The 18,101-nt window shown below is 45.4% G+C and overlaps 2 protein-coding genes across 5 annotated transcripts in view; one reads left to right on the top strand and one right to left on the bottom strand.

Moving 5' to 3' along the window:
* LOC143955508 (uncharacterized) overlaps positions 1-18,101 on the bottom strand; it is a 76,188-nt gene that overhangs the window by 8,435 nt on the left and 49,652 nt on the right. The window contains exons 7-10 of the mRNA XM_077465542.1: positions 14,973-15,104; positions 6,260-6,562; positions 5,699-6,054; positions 825-951 (exon numbers count right to left, since the gene is read on the bottom strand). Of these exons, the coding sequence (XP_077321668.1) occupies positions 825-951; positions 5,699-6,054; positions 6,260-6,562; positions 14,973-15,104 (918 nt within the window). The remainder of the gene's footprint in view (positions 1-824; positions 952-5,698; positions 6,055-6,259; positions 6,563-14,972; positions 15,105-18,101) is intronic.
* On the top strand, positions 981-16,124 carry LOC143955780 (uncharacterized). 4 transcript variants are annotated; one of them, XM_077465903.1, is made up of 5 exons: positions 981-1,092; positions 14,329-14,434; positions 14,569-14,700; positions 14,831-14,912; positions 14,995-16,124. In XM_077465903.1, exons 2-5 carry the CDS (start codon positions 14,357-14,359, stop codon positions 16,077-16,079), a joined length of 1,377 nt encoding a protein of 458 aa, XP_077322029.1. In that variant the 5' UTR covers positions 981-1,092; positions 14,329-14,356; the 3' UTR covers positions 16,080-16,124. The 4 variants fall into 4 exon arrangements, with proteins under 4 accessions (XP_077322029.1, XP_077322028.1, XP_077322027.1 ...); XM_077465902.1 differs by having other exon boundaries at positions 14,992-16,124; XM_077465901.1 differs by having other exon boundaries at positions 14,789-14,912.

Here is an 18,101-nt window from a genome sequence, read left to right as displayed (position 1 = left end):
AAAAAAATAAATAAGGGGGGGGGGTGGGCCACAAAAGAACCTGGACCACACATTCGGATTTGAACCAGCCCTAAAAATTTTAGCCGACCCTCAAAAAAAAAAAAAAAAGGGGGGGGGCCCTTTGAAGACATTTTTAATGAGCTAGATAGTGCAGCTGTAAGAGCTGTATTATAATATTTATAAATGATATTATTAAATAATACAGAATATTACAAAAAAAATCTAATTAAAAACATAAAATAAAATTTTTGATTAGTTGTAGGAGATACATTATTTAATAATATAATTTATAAATATTATAATGTATTAAAATATGGAAAAATAATAATAAATATAATTAAATAATATTGAAAAAAATAATAATAAAAGGTTATACTATCAATAGAAGTACATATTTGCTTCGATAATCGGTACATCATTTTAATTATGTATATATACATTTAAATATATATCTTACTATATATACAAACATATATTTTGTAAATAAATAATATTAAAAAAAAATAGAATAAAATATTATTGTAAGCATTAAAAAAAAAAAAAAAAAATCCTATAAAAGTGAATGATGTCCTGTTGCAGTTTTCTCTTATTTTTTTTTTTTATTATATTATTAGATCACATGATAATAATGTCATTAAAAACAAGAACGTATTCGCCGTGGATCGCCTACGTTAGCGCACCTGGAAAGCGCGGCGGAACTTGGTGATGCGTACGATGTGACGTATATATATTCGTATTATTGCCATTTAATTACCAATATTTGGTTACAATGTAACAGTAGTGCTCCATGCATGCACTATGTATCATTGTATCCGTCTACTCACATGTGACAGGAGAAGACGTCGTTACGCTCCACCAGTTTAACAACCAGCAATGAGTTCTGTACTCACACGGACAGACATAGCCACAGGAAGATGCTAGCGTTGCATCATGGGTAAAGGAAGCAAGGGACTACCCCTTTAAGATTAACCCCGCCCCCATGTGCCAGTTGTCATGGGTTGGGAGTGAGGCTTGGAACGCAGAAGCAGGAAGTGGTGGGATAAACTTGGATTTAGAGACCTCTTTTCCTGCTACACTGATATCCATCCAGAGGTGAGAACACGTTTTGTTGGTTTTTTTTTGGGCGTTTTCCCTCAATTATCTAAGAGACGCAGAAAGGTTTATGTTCGTTGGCCGCCAACGTAGATGGAAAATAATGGGTGAAAAGTGTTTTTGGCTTCTTCCCCATGCAAGATACCTGGCAGGCGATGACGGTAGCTTCCCCACCTGTTGATTACGGTTGGTCGTTCGTTCCTTGCCACACCGCCATCCTAACTTGGTAACTTTTTGTATAACAATTGGACATAGTAAAAGGTTGATGACCAAAGAGAGTCCATCCATACGGACATTTGCGATCACCATAAATCAGCGAGTCGAGGCATCAGAAAAATAATGGCAAGGGGTTGACGTGACTCAGCCACGGTGAACTTGTAGATGGTTAGACCTTATCAGTAATGGTTGACCATCAACAACACTATTTTTGGCCAAACTTTCTGAGATTGCTGACTCTACATACACTGTCCAGAGATGTCTAGTTGAGCATCAAAAAAAAAAAAAATGGTGGGAAGGCATGAGCGAAATGGTTCACGATGATGGTCCAACCAGGGTTGGGCAGCTTCATGGATCATGACTACCTAGGAATATTAACCGGCTCAATACAGCTTTGGAGCACCCAGTCAATGCCAAAGAGCGTATGGGCTGATAGGCAAAGGCGGGTGGCTGTCTCTGTTATCGCTAGGGTTGCCACCTCATCCCTTTAAAACCGAAAACATATTAATTACACGGGTTCTGTGGCTGATTAAGGTGGTAATTAAACTCACTTGGTGCCTTATCTGCATTAAATTAGTCTCAGAACCCGTGTAATTCATATGTGTTCGGGTTTAAAGGGATGAGGTGGCAACTCTAGTTATGGCCCTCTTGTCCTCATGCAGAAGAACCACCAGTTTAGAAGTGGCCACCTGCTGTATCCTCATCCTTAGAAATCAGGATCCTGCTCCTCACCTCTGCCTGTCCCTCCTGCATGCCTGGTTTGCGGGTAGACAGAGTCGAATGCCGCGTACACGCGATCGAATTGTCCGGCGTACTTAGTCCGCCGAAACGCATTTCACCGGACAATTCAATCGTGTGTGGGCTTCAGCGGACTTTTCCAGCGTAAAGTCCGGCGGACTTAGAAAGTATTTTTGCAGTCCATTCTTTCCGCCGGACTTGGGTTTCAGCGGACAATACGTTCGTCAGTATGCTAGTCCGGCGGAATAAGAACGACGCATGCTCAGAAGCAAGTACGAAAAAGGAAGCTATTGGCTACTGGCTATTGAACTTCCTTTTTCTAGTCCCGTCGTACGCGCTGTACGTCATCGCGCTAGCAAACGCCGGACTTTCTGTGTGTCTGTGTGTGTGACCAAGTCCGTTCGGTAGAAAGTCCACCGGACTATCCGCCGGATTGTTTGCCGGACTAAGTACGCTGGACAATTCGCTCGTGTGTACGAGGCATAAGATGGAATAACTCATTGTAAGATGGACTATGCCTTCCCATCAGCAAAGTGTACACTAGAGGTGGCCATGGTTGAGGAAACCAGAGCTTGTAAGCAAAACGTACACTATAGGTGGTCATGGGTGAGGAGACCAAAGCTTGTAAGCAAAGGATTCACTAGAGGTGGCCTCGAGTGAGGAGATCAGAGCTTCTAAGCAAAGTATTTACTAGAGGGGGCCTTGGTTGAAGAGATGAGAGCTTGTAAGCAAAGTGTACAATAAAGGGGGCCATGAAAGAGGAGGCCAGAGCTTGTAAGCAAAGTGTACACTGGAGGTGGCCTTGGTTAAGGAGATCGGAGCTTGTAAGCAAACATGTACAATAAAGGGGGCCATGGAAGAGGAGATCAGAGCTTGTAAGCAAAGGATTCACTAGAAGTGGCCTTGGGTGAGGAGATGAGAGCTTGTAAGCAAAGTATTTACTAGAGGGGGCCTTGGTTGAGGAGATGAGAGCTTGTAAGCAAAGTGTACAATAAAGGGGTCCATGAAAGAGGAGGCCAGAGCTTGTTAGCAAAGCGTACACTGGAGGTGGCCTTGGTTAAGGAGATCGGAGCTTGTAAGCAAACATGTACAATAAAGGGGGCCATGGAAGAGGAGATCAGAGCTTGTAAGCAAAGGATTCACTAGAGGTGGCCTTGGGTGAGGAGATCAGAGCTTGTAAGCAAAGTATTTACTAGAGGGGGCCTTGGGTGAGGAGATGAGAGCTTGTAAGCAAAGTGTACAATAAAGGGGGCCATGAAAGAGGAGGCCAGAGCTTGTAAGCAAAGCGTACACTGGAGGTGGCCTTGGTTAAGGAGATCGGAGCTTGTAAGCAAACATGTACAATAAAGGGGGCCATGGAAGAGGAGATCAGAGCTTGTAAGCAAAGGATTCACTAGAGGTGGGCTTGGGTGAGGAGATCAGAGCTTGTAAGCAAAGTATTTACTAGAGGGGGCCTTGGTTGAGGAGATGAGAGCTTGTAAGCAAAGTGTACAATAAAGGGGGCCATGAAAGAGGAGGCCAGAGCTTGTAAGCAAAGTGTACACTGGAGGTGGCCTCGGGTGAGGAGATCAGAGCTTGTAAGTGTGGTGCTACCCCCAGAGGAGCCACTTAAGTTTGTTCAGTCCGCTACTCTGCCTCTCAACCCCAGTAATAGTCTCAGCCCCCTCTGGCACACCTGGCAATAGTGTAAGTGCAAGGACCAATGAGAAACACACACGTTATGATAAAACACAGAAATTGTCTTTACTGCTTTTCTGTGGAAAAGTAACAAACAGTAACAATATATAAGTTCAAGGAATGCAATGGGAGAGCAATAACTGAGGTTATCAGCTATATAGCGCAATACTACATTCAGGCTTCTTTCAGGGGATTCAAAACCTAAGAATAACCTCAAAAGCAGAGGCACACTTACATGGCAAATAAATCACAATATGGCAATCCATATCAGATTGGTTACCTTTACTCAGATTGGCTCTATGAGTCCAGGCAGGAGGAGAGCAGAGGAATGACCCTCTTTGTGTCAGGCCTCTCTTTTCTGTGCCCTGACTCCACAGGCCCAACTTTAAACACTTTATTCAAATCAACATGTAAGGGCTTAACTTCCTAGATAAACTGCCCAACACACCCACTGCATATACAGAACCCTGAATATGTGTGTTGCGGGTTCCTACGGCACTAGTAGCTTCAGTCCTTTTGAAGAACAAATAAAACATTGTGTCTTCAGCTAGCCACGTTTGTTGGTGCAATTAAACTGCCGAAGAGCAGGGCCAAACAACAGAACTGGCCCAAATTATCAAATGAAGAAAGCAGGATCTTAGCAAGGTGAAAGGAAAATGGTGTCTGTATACAGTGTCCCTGGAAATTAATGGCCTTATCCTTTAGCCCTGTGGCACTACAAGTGTGAGCGAGATGACTAACAGCAATGATGTCTGTATACTGTGTCCATTTAATTTCTTTTGTGGTGGAGTGTCCCTGTTCCCTGCAAATGGGCAAAAGTCCTCTCAACCAAGTCTGCGGTCAAGGTCCAAATGAACGTCCTGGAAGAGCAGGCTCTTCTGGTGACACGACTGGTCACCTTACACTGGAACGCTTCACCGTCGGTGCAGGTGCAGCTGGGACCCTCTCAGGCTGGATGTCCCGACTGGCGGCCGAGGCCTAAATCACACGGTGAAATCACCCAGGAGACAGCATCTTACCTTCAGGTCTGATCTCTTCCTCCGCATCGAATTGTCCTCAGGAAATCAAAATCGAGTCTCTCCTTTTCTTCCCTCAGAGCATGCTGGTCTTTTGTAGTTTCATACAGTTAAACCTTAATGTGAAACTTGAGTCCTGGAACTATATTTTCCTGTATGCTTTGCTTCCTGGTGTTAATCACTCTGTTGGCAGGATGTTCTGGCACTAGAGGGAAACAGTGTCATTGCAACAATGTTGCAGAGTGTCTTTTGATACTGCAGGTAAGATAGCCAGCTCCCGCTACATCCTCCCCCCCCCACTAAAGAACCTTTGGTCCCCCAAAGGAAGTAACAGTCCTCCATCTGGTACATGCTTTCAAATACATGCATAAGGAAACAAGTTAATGTACACATGAAACAACAATTTACACTTTCTCAAGAACCCAACAGAGGAACCTCCCACCAATTAACACAGGAAGGAGGGTTGTCCTGCCCACAGGCCACCCTTTATAGGGATTACCCTACCAGTTGTGCCAAGAGGTGAGTCAGGGTTGCCCTTCACCAAAGCAGTGGTGAACAGGTCAGGCATGTCAAGAATCCCCTTAGGGGTGAGGACAATTTCTTTGGAGCTCTCACCCAACAAGTCACAGGTCAGTCTCTTGAAATGGGAAATGGCACGCCGTTTACTCTGTTCCACTGGCTCTGGCATTAGCCTCTTCTTCCTGTTTGACTACTTCTGCCTCCTACAGATCAGTCTCTTTCGCTTCTGCTGTGGATCCTTCTTCATCCACTGTGGGAGAGGGAGACACTTTTGTCCCTTCTGCAGACACTTAGGGTAAGAGATCACATCTAGGGACAACAGAGGCTAGCAATTGCTTCACCAGATCTATGTTGGTCCCTACGATCAACAAACTTCTTGTAGACCCTGGCAGCCAAGGACACACAATGGCCAGTGTCTCACAATTCTGAGACATCCTAACCCTCAATGGATCACACAATAACTTTATCCACAGGTAGCTATCACAAGGGTAATCATCCATCTGAATACCCTGGATCTCTATATCGTCCAATTTTTGCAGGGGCATATACGATAAATACCTCTTGTAGAAGTCTCTGGTCAGGAAAGTAACCTGAGCACCTGAATCAAGAATGGCCCTCGTATAGATTCCTTCCACCAAAACAGGCACTACAGGCATAGGGCCTACCAACTGGGCAGGGGGCTTGGTGGGAGCATCTGGAATAGCAGGTTTGCGTGACTGGATTTGTGCTTCCTTCAGCTTTCTGCGTTGAGAATTTTGTTTCTGGTGTTGTTTTGGAAGCCAATAGGCATTCCTCACTGAAACGACATAAACTGAAGGTGTCCTCCATTGTTCTCTTGCAGAATCAGTGAAGGTTCTTCTTGAAGGCCCAGGCCTTCTGTCCACCCTTGGGTTACTTCTCTGTGGTCCACGCCATTCTTCTGTCCTCCTTTGGACTAGGGCATTCTCGCTGGTAGTGACCTACACAGTTCAGACAGATGTCTCGATTTGTTGGCCTCTTACCAGGCGCAGTAGGCGAGACCAGGGTTACATTCTGCCCCGAAACACCATCATCGGACAGCTCAATACGTGTTGCTGTCAGCCGGTTAATCACTTCCAACATCTGGGATAACTGCATCTTCAGTGTGGCTACCTCAGACCTGACATCCAATGACCCAGTCACCATCTCCATTATCTTGGACATCTGAGTCTTCAGGAGCCCAATCTCTGCATCTCTATCAGCTGTGCTGGCCACTCTGACTCCAACAGCAGATTCTGACCCCTGGTTATTTCCTTTATTCTCCAGCATTACCTGCTCCTCTCTCACTAATTTAATGATCTTAGAATATTTAATAGACAGGGCATCCGCTGAAGTCTGCAGTCTAATCCAAACTGGATCAGAGCGTGAAGCACCTCCCAAGATCTGCTGCATTCTAGCTTGATCTATGGCAGAAGGTGGCATCCCTTTCTTTAATACGATCTGATGCAACGTCTTATTCAAGCGTCTGATTTACTCAGACAGGTGTTCACCTTGGAGAGCATGCTCAAATCAATAAATTAAGTCTGCTGCTGTCTCCATTGGCCCAAACTCCTCCTGCAGAATATTCATGTAGTCTTGAGCGACACAATCTTTTTGACTGCACTTCAGAATACGGATAGCTTCTTAGACTGTAATTCTCTGCTTTTTGAGAGTCTCCGGAATATCCCATTCATCCAAGGCTTCTGTGGCCTGGTCCAGCAACTCTTCAAAATTGTCCTCCCCTGTAGGCACTGGGTGTCTTCCGAAAAAGAGACTGAGTTTCTAATACTCACTTCCAGAGCACGTCAAAGTGTCCCTTGGCAATTTTGACACAAAGTCTCCTATAGCAGAGAAGAACTCTGGCCCAATTATGGCCGAAGATGGTGTGGAAGGGACCTCTACCCTTGAGGCCTTAACTCGGCTAGTACTTGCCGGACACCTGTCTGGTGTGTGTGACTGTATCAGACCAAACTCAGCCTGGTCGGCCAGCTGCACACTGGACCCTCAGAAATGGTCAGGAATCTCTTGCTTCCATTCTAGCAGCACATGTGTGCAGGAGGTCTCACAATCCGGACTAACATCGATCACCCATATTTTCTTGCCTAAGGGCAATGTCTGTACTATCTGACTGATCTGCTCTTCAGTCCAGGCCTCCCCAGGGAGTTCAATCACTATGCTTGATTCTGGGCTGGCACCCTCTTCACTATACACCACTGTGTCGCAGCCACGGGGTTCATCTTGTAGTGGTGCTGTCTTGGTGAGTTAATTGCAGAGTAGTGGCAGAGCCAGATTAACATAGGGGCTATTGGAGCTGCAGCTCCAGGCCCCTACCTTAATATAGGCCCAGCAGGGACGGACTGACCATTTGGATACTGCACTGCATGAGATGCTCCTTGTACCTCCTGCAGCAAGGGGAATCTGAAAGTCGGGGGTGATCGGTGTTGCAGGCAATCACAAGCACCATCACTCAACCTCCTCTAGAGGGAGATTGGTGCTTGTATTGCGCCCCCCCCCCCCCCCCCCGTACTGATCACCCAAGACTGTCCATTAGATTCCCCCTGTGTATGCAGTACTGACACCTTCCACTGCTCCATCCTCCCAAAAAATTATTGTGAAAAAAATGTAAAAAAATATAAAAAACTCCAACAAATAATAATAAATGAAGAAAATAATTAAAAAATGTAATAAATAATTAAAAAAATGAAGGGCTCATTCACATGGGTTCTCTTGCGCATACAGTGTGAATTTTTCATTTTATTTATTTCCATAAAAAGGCCCATCAAAATCCTCAGCACCAGGCCCATGATACTCTTAATCTGGCCTGAGTAGTGGTATTATCCTGGACGAGCCCCCCACATGTAGCGCTACCCCCGGAGGAGCTACTTAAGTTTTTTCAGTCTGTTACTCTGCCTCTTACCCCCAGTAGCAGTCTCAGCTCCCTCTGGCACACCTGGAAATAGTGTAAGTGCAATAGCCAATGTTACATAGTTACATAGTTAGTCAGGTTGAAAAAAGACACAAGTCCATCCAGTTCAACCTTAAAAACAAATAAATAAAATAAAAAATAATCGTACAATCCAGATACCCAATTTTATGCCACAATTGATCCAGAGGAAGGCGAAAAAAAAAAACAGCAGAGCATGCGCCAATTTGCTACAGCAGGGGAAAAAAATTCCTTCCTGATCCCCCAACAGGCGATCGGATTTTCCCTGGATCAACTTTACCTATGTTAGTACCTAGTTATATTATGTACCATCAGGAAAGTATCCAAGCCTTTCTTAAGCAGTCTACTGAACTGGCCAGAACCACCTCTGGCGGGAGTCTATTCCACATTTTCACAGCTCTAACTGTGAAGAAACCTTTCCGTACTTGAAGATGAAATCTCTCTTCCTCTAGACGTAAAGAGTGCCCCGTGTCCTCTGGGTTGACCGTACAGAGAACAACTCAACACCAAGTTCACTATATGGACCCCTAATGTATTTGAACATGTTGATCATATCCCCCCTTAATCTCCTCTTCTCAAGAGTGAATAAATTTAGTTCCTCTAATCTCTCCTCATAGCTGAGTTCCTCCATGCCTCTTATCAGTTTGGTTGCCCTTCTCTGCACTTTCTCCAGTTCCCCGATATCCTTTTGAGAACTGGTGCCCAAAACTGAACGGCATATTCCAGGTGAGGTCTTACTAATGATTTGAACAGGGGCAAAATTATATCTCTTTCTCTGGAGTCCATACCTCTCTTAATACAAGAAAGGACTTTGCTCGCTTTGCAAACAGCAGCTTGGCATTGCATGTTGTTATTGAGCTTATGGTCTACCAAAACCCCCAGATCCTTCTCCACTATGGATTCCCCCAGTTGTACTCCCCTAGCATGTATGATGCATGCATATTCTTAGGCCCCAAGTGCATAACTTTACATTTATCAACATTAAACCTCATCTGCCACATAGTCGCCCAATTAGACAGTGTATTGAGGTCGGCTTGTAAATTGGAGACATCCTGTAAAGACGTTATTCCACTGCATATCTTGGTGTCATCTGCAAAGACAGAAATATTACTTTTGATCCCAGACCCAATATCATTTATAAAGATGTTAAAAGTAAGGGTCCCAGCACTGAACCTTGGGGTACACCACTGATAACCTTAGACCATTCAGAGTAAGAGTCATTAACCACTACTCTCTGAATTCTGTCTTCTAGCCAATTTTCTATCCATTTACAAACTGATATTTCCAAACCTGTAGGTAGACTTTACCTTACACATGAGCCGTGTGTGGGGAACTGTATCGAATGCTTTTGCAAAATCCAAGTATACCACGTCCACCGCCACCCTCTGTCCAAGGTTTTACTTACCTCCTCATAAAAAGAAATCAGATTTGTCTGACAACTTCTGTCTTTCATGAATCCATGTTGTCTGTTGCTTAAAGTGTTTTTGTTCAGCAAGAACTCGTCGATGTGGTCTTTTATTAAACGCTCCAGTATCTTCCCAGCTATAGAAGTTAAGCTAACAGGTCTATAGTTACTTGGTAAAGACTTTGATCCCTTTTTAAATATAGGCACCACGTTCGCCCTGCGCCAATCCAGTGGGACTATTCCCGTCATTAATGAGTCCCTAAAAATTAGATACAATGGCTCTGAAATTACAGAGCTCAATTCTTTTAGGATCCGTGGGTGGATGCCATCAGGGCCAGGTGCTTTATCCACCTTTATTCTGTCTAAGTATTTCTGGACCATATCCCTTTTGAGCCATTGTGGATCATTTGGGGCTGTGTCACTATCACCCCCATTATGGACATGCGCTCCCCCATGCTCTTTTGTGTACACAGAGCTGAAGAAAGTGTTTAATAAATTAGCCTTCTCTTTGTCCCCAGTCACCAACTCTAGATTGTTTTGTAAAGGGCCTACATGCTCAGACTTGACCTTTTTACTATTAATATATTTGAAGAATTTTTTGGGGTTTGTCCTACTATCTTTTGCAATCTGTCGTTCGTTTTGAATTTTTGCATCCTTGATTTCCTTTTTACATATTCTGTTAATTTCTTTGTAACATTTAAATGACACTAGTGATCCTTCATTTTTATATTTTTTAAAAGCTCTTCTCTTACAGTTTATAGCTTTTTAACTTTGGCCGTGAGCCACATAGGTTTTGTTTTTAGCCTTTTAAACTTATTGCCCATGGGAATATACTTTGCAGTGAGGTCCCCAACAGTCTTTTTGAAGAATTCCCATTTCTGTTCTGTGCCCATTGAAGCGAATATTCTCTCCCAGTCTAAGTCCTGGAGAGTAGCCCTCATGCTCGGAAAATTAGCTCTCTTGAAGTTAAGTGTTTTTATCTTACCCGTATGTATTTCTTGTTTAGCGCTAACATCAAAGGAAATCATGTATGATCACTGCTACCCAGGTGTTCCTTTATCTGGACATTAGTAATAAGCTCTGCATGGTTTGAGATTACCAGGTCCAACAGAGCTTCATTCCTAGTTGGGGCCTCAATAAACTGGACCATAAAATTGTCCTGTAATAGGTTTATCATTTTTTGCCCTTTAACTGTCCCAGCAGTGCCATTACTCCAGTCAATTTCTGGGTAGTTAAAATCCCCCATTATTATCACTGTCCAGCCCTTGCAGCCCTTTCCATCTGTGCAAGGAGCTGAGTCTCCACCTCCTCATTCACATTGGGTGGTCTATAACAAACTCCAACAATTAACTTTGAACTACACCCATCTAAATGCAGTTCCACCCATAATGCTTCGGACTCATCACACTCTCCATCCACCAGGTCCTCTTTCACACTTGCTTTGAGATAATTTCTCACATAGAGACAGACCCCGCCACCTTTCCTTTTTACCCTGTCTCTCCGAAAGAGTGCATAGCCAGGAATATTAATAGCCCAGTCATGTGAGGATTGAAGCCAAGTTTCAGCAATACCGATTACATCATAGCTCTCCTCATGCACCACAGCTTCCAACTCACCTATTTTGCTTGGCAGACTTCTGGCATTGGTGAACAAACACTTTAATGCATTATTACATTTTGCTGGTGTTTTTCATATTATTTTTAGTAGTACAAATTGCACTATAGTTTTCAATGGCTGTTTGCAACATGGGAAATTTCTTGTCACCTGCCATATCCCACCCCCCATCTATCCCCATTCCACCCTCCATTAATGTCTGACCCCTAACTGACCTGTCTGCCCAATGTACGTCTGGTTCACCCTCCCCCCTCAAACCCAGTTTAAATACTCCTCCAGCCTTCCCATAAACCTCTTCCCCAGCACAGCAGACCCCCTTCCATTCAAGTGCAAACCATCATTAGCATATAGGTTGCACCCCAATGAAAAGTCAGCCCAGTGCTCTAGAAACCCAAATCCCTCCTCCCTACACCAGGTCTTTAGCCATGCATTCAGCTCTCTAATCACCCCCTGCCTTTCCTGTGTTGCGCATGGCACAGGCAATATTTCAGAGAATATCACCTTGGAGGTCCTTCCTTCAACTTGCAGCCTAGTTCTCTAAATTGATTCTTAAGGAGCCTCCACCTTCCATGTATACGGTCATTGGTTCCAACGTGGACCAAGACTGCTGGGTCATACCCAGCCCCTCCCAGTAATTTATCCACCCGGTCCACCACATGCCGAACACCTAGCACCAGGGAGACAGCAAACTATTCGGTTGAGGCGATCCTGGCGACAAATTATTCTATCAGTCCTTCTGATTATAGAATCCCCTATAACCACCAACTGTCTAGGCCTTTCTGCACTCCCCTCACCTCCTCTACTAGATGGGCTGCTCTCCCGGCTGTTAGGGGGAGCAGTGACATCTAGGGCTGAAATGTGAAACACACATTATGATAAAACCCACATTATAATATTGTTACTTTTTGTTACTTTTCCACAGAAATATTGCAGTAAAGACAATTTCTGTGGAAAAGACAAACGGTAACAATATGTATGTTCAAGGACTGCAATGGGGAGAGCAATAACTGAGGTTATGAGCAATATCGCTCAATACTACATTCAGGCTTCTTTCAGGGAGTTCAAAACCTAAGAATAACCTCAAAAGCAGAGGCACAGTTACATGGCAAATAAATCACAATATGGCGATCCGTATCAGATTGGTTACCTTTACTCAGGTTGGCTCTATGAGTCCAGGCAGGAGGAGAGCAGAGGAATGACCCTCTTTGTGTCAGGCCTCTCTCTTCTGTGCCCTGACTCCGCAGGCCCAACTTTAAACACTTTATTCAAATCAACATTTAAGGGCTTAACTTCCTAGATAAACTGCCCCACACATCCACTGCATATACAGAACCCTGAATATGTGTGTTGCAGGTTCTTATGGCACTAGTAGCTTCAGTCCTTTTGGAAAACAGACAAAAGGTTGTGTCTTCAGCTAGCCACTTTCGTTGGTGCACGTAAACTCCTGAAGAGCAGGGCCAAACAACACAACTTGCCTGGATTATCAAGTGAAGAAGGCGGGATCTTTCTCAGCAAGGTGAAAGGACAATGGTGTCTGTATACAGTGTCCCTGCAAATGAATGGCTTTAGCCTTTAGCCCTGTGGCACTACAAGTGTCAGAAAGATGACTAACAGCAATGATGTCTGTATACAATGTCCATTTAACTTCTTCTACAGTGTCCCTTGGTTCCTGCAAATGTGCGAAAGCGTCTCACCTACCCCTGCGGTCAAGGCCCAAACGAACGTCCTGGAACAGCAGGCTCTCCTGGCGACCCGACTGGTCACCTCACACTGGAATGCTTCACCGACGGTGCAGCTGCACCTGGGATCCCCTCTCTCAGGCTGGATGTCCCCACTGGCGGGAGAGGCCTAAATCTCGCAGTGAAACCATTTTTTTGAAACCACAGAGACAGCATCTTTCCCTCAGATCTGATCTGCTCCTCCGCTTTGTGCTGTCTTAATTCTCCTCAGGAAATCAAAATGGAGTCTCTTGTTTCCTGCTCTCCGAGCATGCTAGTCTTTTGTAGTTCCATACAGTTAAATCTTAATGTGAAACTTGAGTCCTGTAACTACATTTTCCTGTATGCTTTGCTTTCCTGGTGGTAATCACTCTTTTGGGCAGGATATTCTGGCACTAGAGGGAAACAGTGTCATTGCAACAATGTTGCAGAGTGTCTTTTGATACTGCAGGTAAGATAGCCAGCTCCCTGCTACACCCCCCCCCCCCCCCCCACTAAAGAACCTTTGGTCCTCCAAAGGAAGTAACAGTCCTCCATCTGGTACATGCTTTCAAATACATGCATAAGGAAACAAGTGAATTTACTTTGCTTCCTGGTGTTAATCACTCTGTTGGCAGGATGTGGTGACACAGAGTCTTAGCAGGCACTAGAGTGAAACAGTCTAGTTGCAATAATGTTGCAGCGTGTCTTTTGATACTGCAGGTAAGATACTCCAGCTCCCTGCTACATCAGTAAAGCGTTCACTAGAGATGGCCATCAGTGAGGAGACCAGAGCTTATAAGCAAAGCATTCACTATATGGTATGTGGCCATGGTTGAGGAGACCAGAACTTCTTAGCAAAGGGTACACTAGAGGTGGCCATCGTTGAGGAGGCCAGAGCTTGTAAGCAAACCATTCCCTAGAGGTTGCCAGGGTTGGGGAGACCAGAGCCCATAAGCAAAGAGTACAATAGAGATCGCCTCAGGTAAGGAGACCAGAGCTTGTAAGCAAAGCATTCACTAGAGGTGGCCATGGGTGGGGAGACCAGAGCTTGTAAGCAAAGCGTGCACTAGAGGTGATCATGGTTTAGGAGACCATAGCTTATAAGCAAAGCGTAAACTAGAGGTAACCATGGGTGAGAAGACCATAACTTGTAAGCAAAGTGTACATTAGAGGTGTGAGGAGACCAGAGCCAAATACAAGTTACCAAGTTCATATTTTTTTCTGCACTTAATAGGCCCCTCCCAGTTATCTGCCAATCTTCGATATAAGGCGATATCGGCAAAAAGACTTTATAGTGGTCTTTATACAGTACATAAACTATAATGACAAATATTGTGTATTTCATGGTCAGCTTAGTTGTCCTAATTCTTGGGAATGAATCTGTCTCCTACCTATTTTCTACGTCCAAAGGTGTTACAGTGGGTCTCCCAGCCTGAAGATGGAGGAAAAGAGGAGTGAGATGACCGAAAGGATATTAAACCTCACCCTGGAGATCATCTACCTGCTGACCGGAGAGGTGAGGAGGATTCTGGGAGGTCACATGAAATCACTCTTATCTCTATTGATAAAACACAGACCTGACTGGAGAGGTGAGGAGGATTCTGGCAGGTCACATGACATCACTTGCGTTTCTTTTACTTCTCATTTTAGAGCCCATCTGGGAAGTCTGACAACCGCTTGATCATCACATTGCCTCTAGCTCATTCCCTGACACCCCAGAGAAACAACGACAAGAAGATTCTAGAAGTCACCAAGAAGATCATTGAGCTGCTGACAGGAGAGGTGAGGAGGATTCTGGGAATTCTGGGACATTATCCAGTAACAGACAAGGGATGTGTCTGGATGGTGACTGTATCATTGTGTGTGTCAGGTTCCTATAAGGTGTCAGGATGTCACTGTCTATTTCTCCAAGGAGGAGTGGGAGTATTTAGAAGGACACAAGGATCTCTACAAGGACGTCATGATGGAGGACCACCAGACCATCACATCTCCAGGTAAGAGGCAAAGCCCGGGGTCTGATAGTAAAGGGTAGACTTGTATTCTAAAGACCTGACCATAATGTTTCACTGTTAGCAGATTTATCTGAAGGTGCTCCAGTAGAGTTTTCAGCTCATATCGAGGAGGAACCTGAGGAACATCATGTTGAGGAGGAACCTGAGGAACCTCTACGCCTGGACATCTCCACCCTGACACAACAGGAGCAGTACACAGTTACTCATATTAAAGAGGAACCTCTCCTAGAAGAAGATCTATCTCATGCCGAAATGTATACACCTTCGGAATATGACCATCTCCATATTAAAGAGGAGCCCATCTCATGGGAGCAGATAAGTACTTCACACCCAAGCATCTACACGCCTTTGGACCTTTCTCAGTACATTGCGCCCCCGAGGATTAAAGAGGAACCGCTCTCCAGAGCAAAGAGCTCCATGAACGCCCTTTCTGCAGAGACCCAGTACACTCAGGGCCGCCAGGCATACGTCAGGGCCAGGCCACACTTCTGCTTCTTCTGCCAGAAAAATTTCAGCAGTGGCCCAGAGCTCCTCCGGCACCAAGTCGTTCACAAGGGCATGCGCTCGTTCCTGTGCTCCCAGTGCGGAGAGACTTTCCCCACCAGCTCCCTTCTCTCAGTCCACCACAGACTACACAAAGGGATGCAGGTCTACCCGTGCAGCGAATGCGGCAAATGCTTCAGCTGTAGCGCCCACTTGACCCTTCACCAGAGGGTCCACACCGGGGAGCGGCCGTTCTCCTGCCCGGACTGCGGTAAACGGTTCAATCGCAACGCCCACCTGACGGTGCACCGGCGCATTCACACTGGGGAGAGGCCTTACTCTTGCAACTTCTGCGGCAAGAGCTTCAACTGCAGTGCCAGCCTCATTGTCCATCGCCGGATCCACACGGGAGAGAAGCCCTACCCCTGCTCTGAATGCGGCAAACCCTTCTCTACCAATTCCGACCGCATGAAGCACCAGAGGACGCACGGCGGCTCTCGGCCCTTCTCCTGTCCGGACTGCAGCCAGAGGTTCACTTGTAGGCCGGATCTCCTCAAACACCAGAAGGCCCACGCTGCTGAGAAGCCGTACTGCTGCTCCGTGTGCGGGAAACGCTTCGCTCAGAAGGCTTTGCTGATGCTGCACTATCAGACGCACGCGGACTAGGGGGTGGGGAGGAACGTGTAAATAAAAAAAAAAACGTAAAATAAAATAAAATGGTGTCTGTTTTTTTTTCTTCATCCGAGTCATGTTTGGCCGCACTTACACCCCATTCACAGTTGTGTGATTTGTCATACGACTTTAGACATCAAAGTCGCATGACAAGTCGTACCACATGTTTTCCAATGGTAACCATTCATATATGTGCGACTTAAAGTCATAGCAACTTCATAGTAGTTCATGCACTACTTTTGTCCAACTTTCATGCAACTTGAGGGCTGTAGACTTCAATATTAACCCTCAAAAGTTGCATGAAAGTTGCGCCTGAATGTTTTACATCCAACAGTGGGTGTGACTTTGCAGAGGGACAACAAGTCACACCCATCCAAAGTTGCACTCTAAAGTCGGGAGACTCTGGAGTCCTACAAGTGTAAATGAAGCCTTAGGCTCCATTCACACTTGTGCGACTTCAAAGTCCAACGTTGATGCAGCTTTGTATGGGTGCAACTTGGATGCCACCTTGGTTTTGACCAATGATAATGGACAACTGTCACGTGTATAACATTCAGGTACGACTTTCATGCACCTTTTTGAAGGTTTACATTGCAGTCTGTGGCACTCAAGTCGCATAAAAATTCGGACCAAATTAGTGCAGGAACCTTTTTAACCACTTGAGATCCGTGCTATAGTCAATTGACGGCTACAGCGCGGATCTCCTTTTCCGGGACTACGTCTATTGACGTAGTCCCGTGCACGAGCGGCCTGCGCGCCCCCTGAGGGGCGCGCGCGGCGCGCTCTGTGATCGGCGAGTCTACGAGACTCGCCTGATCACCGATCCGAGCAAGGGGTCGATCCCGACCCCTTATCACGTGATCAGCTGTCAGCCAATGACAGCTGATCATGTGATATAACGGAGCCGGTAATCGGCTATTATTCCTCCTCGCGCTGACAGCGCGAGGAGAAAAAAAAAAGCTGATCACCGGTGGCCGTGATCGGGACATCAGTCCCGATCATGGCCAGCACTGCTAGTGCCCACCTGCAACCCTGTCAGTGCCCACCTGCCCCCTGCCAGTGCAACAATAAAAAAAGTAAGTGCCCCCCATCAGTGCCCACAATCTGCCTTAACAAAGGTGCTGCACCCGTGCCACATATCCGTGCCCATCAGTGTCATCTACCAGTGCCCAGCAGTGCCACCTATCAGTGCCACCTATCAGTGCCCATCAGTCTCATCTATCAGTGGTACCTATTAGTGCCCATCCGTGCCACCCATCCCTGCCACCCATCCGTGCCATCTTATGTGCCCATCTTTGCCCATCAGTGCCGCCTTATCTGTGCCCATCGGTGCTGCCTTATCTGTGCCTATTTGTGCCGCCTTAACTATGCCTATCAGTGCCCACCAGTGCAGCCTATCAGTGCCCACCAATGCAGCCCATCAGTGCCCACCAGTGCAGCCTATCAGTGCCGCCTCATCAGCGCACTTCAATGAAGGAGAAAAATGACCCGTTTGCAAAATTTTATAACAAACTTTTAAACATGATTTTTTTTTTTGCATCTTTTTTTGTTTGTTTAGCAAAAAATAAAACTCCGAGCTGTGATTAAATACCACCAAAAGAAAGCTCTATTTGTGGGAAAAAAATTATAAAAATTTCATTTGGGTACAGTGTTGTATGACCGCGCAATTGTCATTCAAAGTGCATCAGCGCTGAAAGCTGAAAATTGCTCTGGGACTGAGGGGGGTTTAAGTGCCCAGTAAGCAAGTGGTTAAAGTCGCACATATTTGAGCGGTTGTCATTGAAATACATGGGGTGCAACTTGTAATGCGACTTTAGTGTCCAAAGTCACACAAGTGTGAATGTAGCCTCAAGCCTTGTGCGATTTTGTCATGAGATTTTGGACATCAAATATACATGACAAAATCGCACACCATTCTTTTCAATGGCACCAGTTCAAATTACTGAGACTTTGATAGAATGTAAAGTCGAATCAAAATCCCATCACAGTCGAGCTCCAAAGTCACACTGGAAGTCA

Source organism: Lithobates pipiens, unplaced genomic scaffold (assembly GCF_037356315.1).
Source record: "Lithobates pipiens isolate NorthernLeopardFrog02 unplaced genomic scaffold, aLitPip1_a1.2 Scaffold_35, whole genome shotgun sequence".
In the NCBI taxonomy this organism is placed as follows: Eukaryota; Metazoa; Chordata; class Amphibia; order Anura; family Ranidae; genus Lithobates; species Lithobates pipiens.
This window is presented reverse-complemented; position numbering and strand designations above follow the sequence as displayed.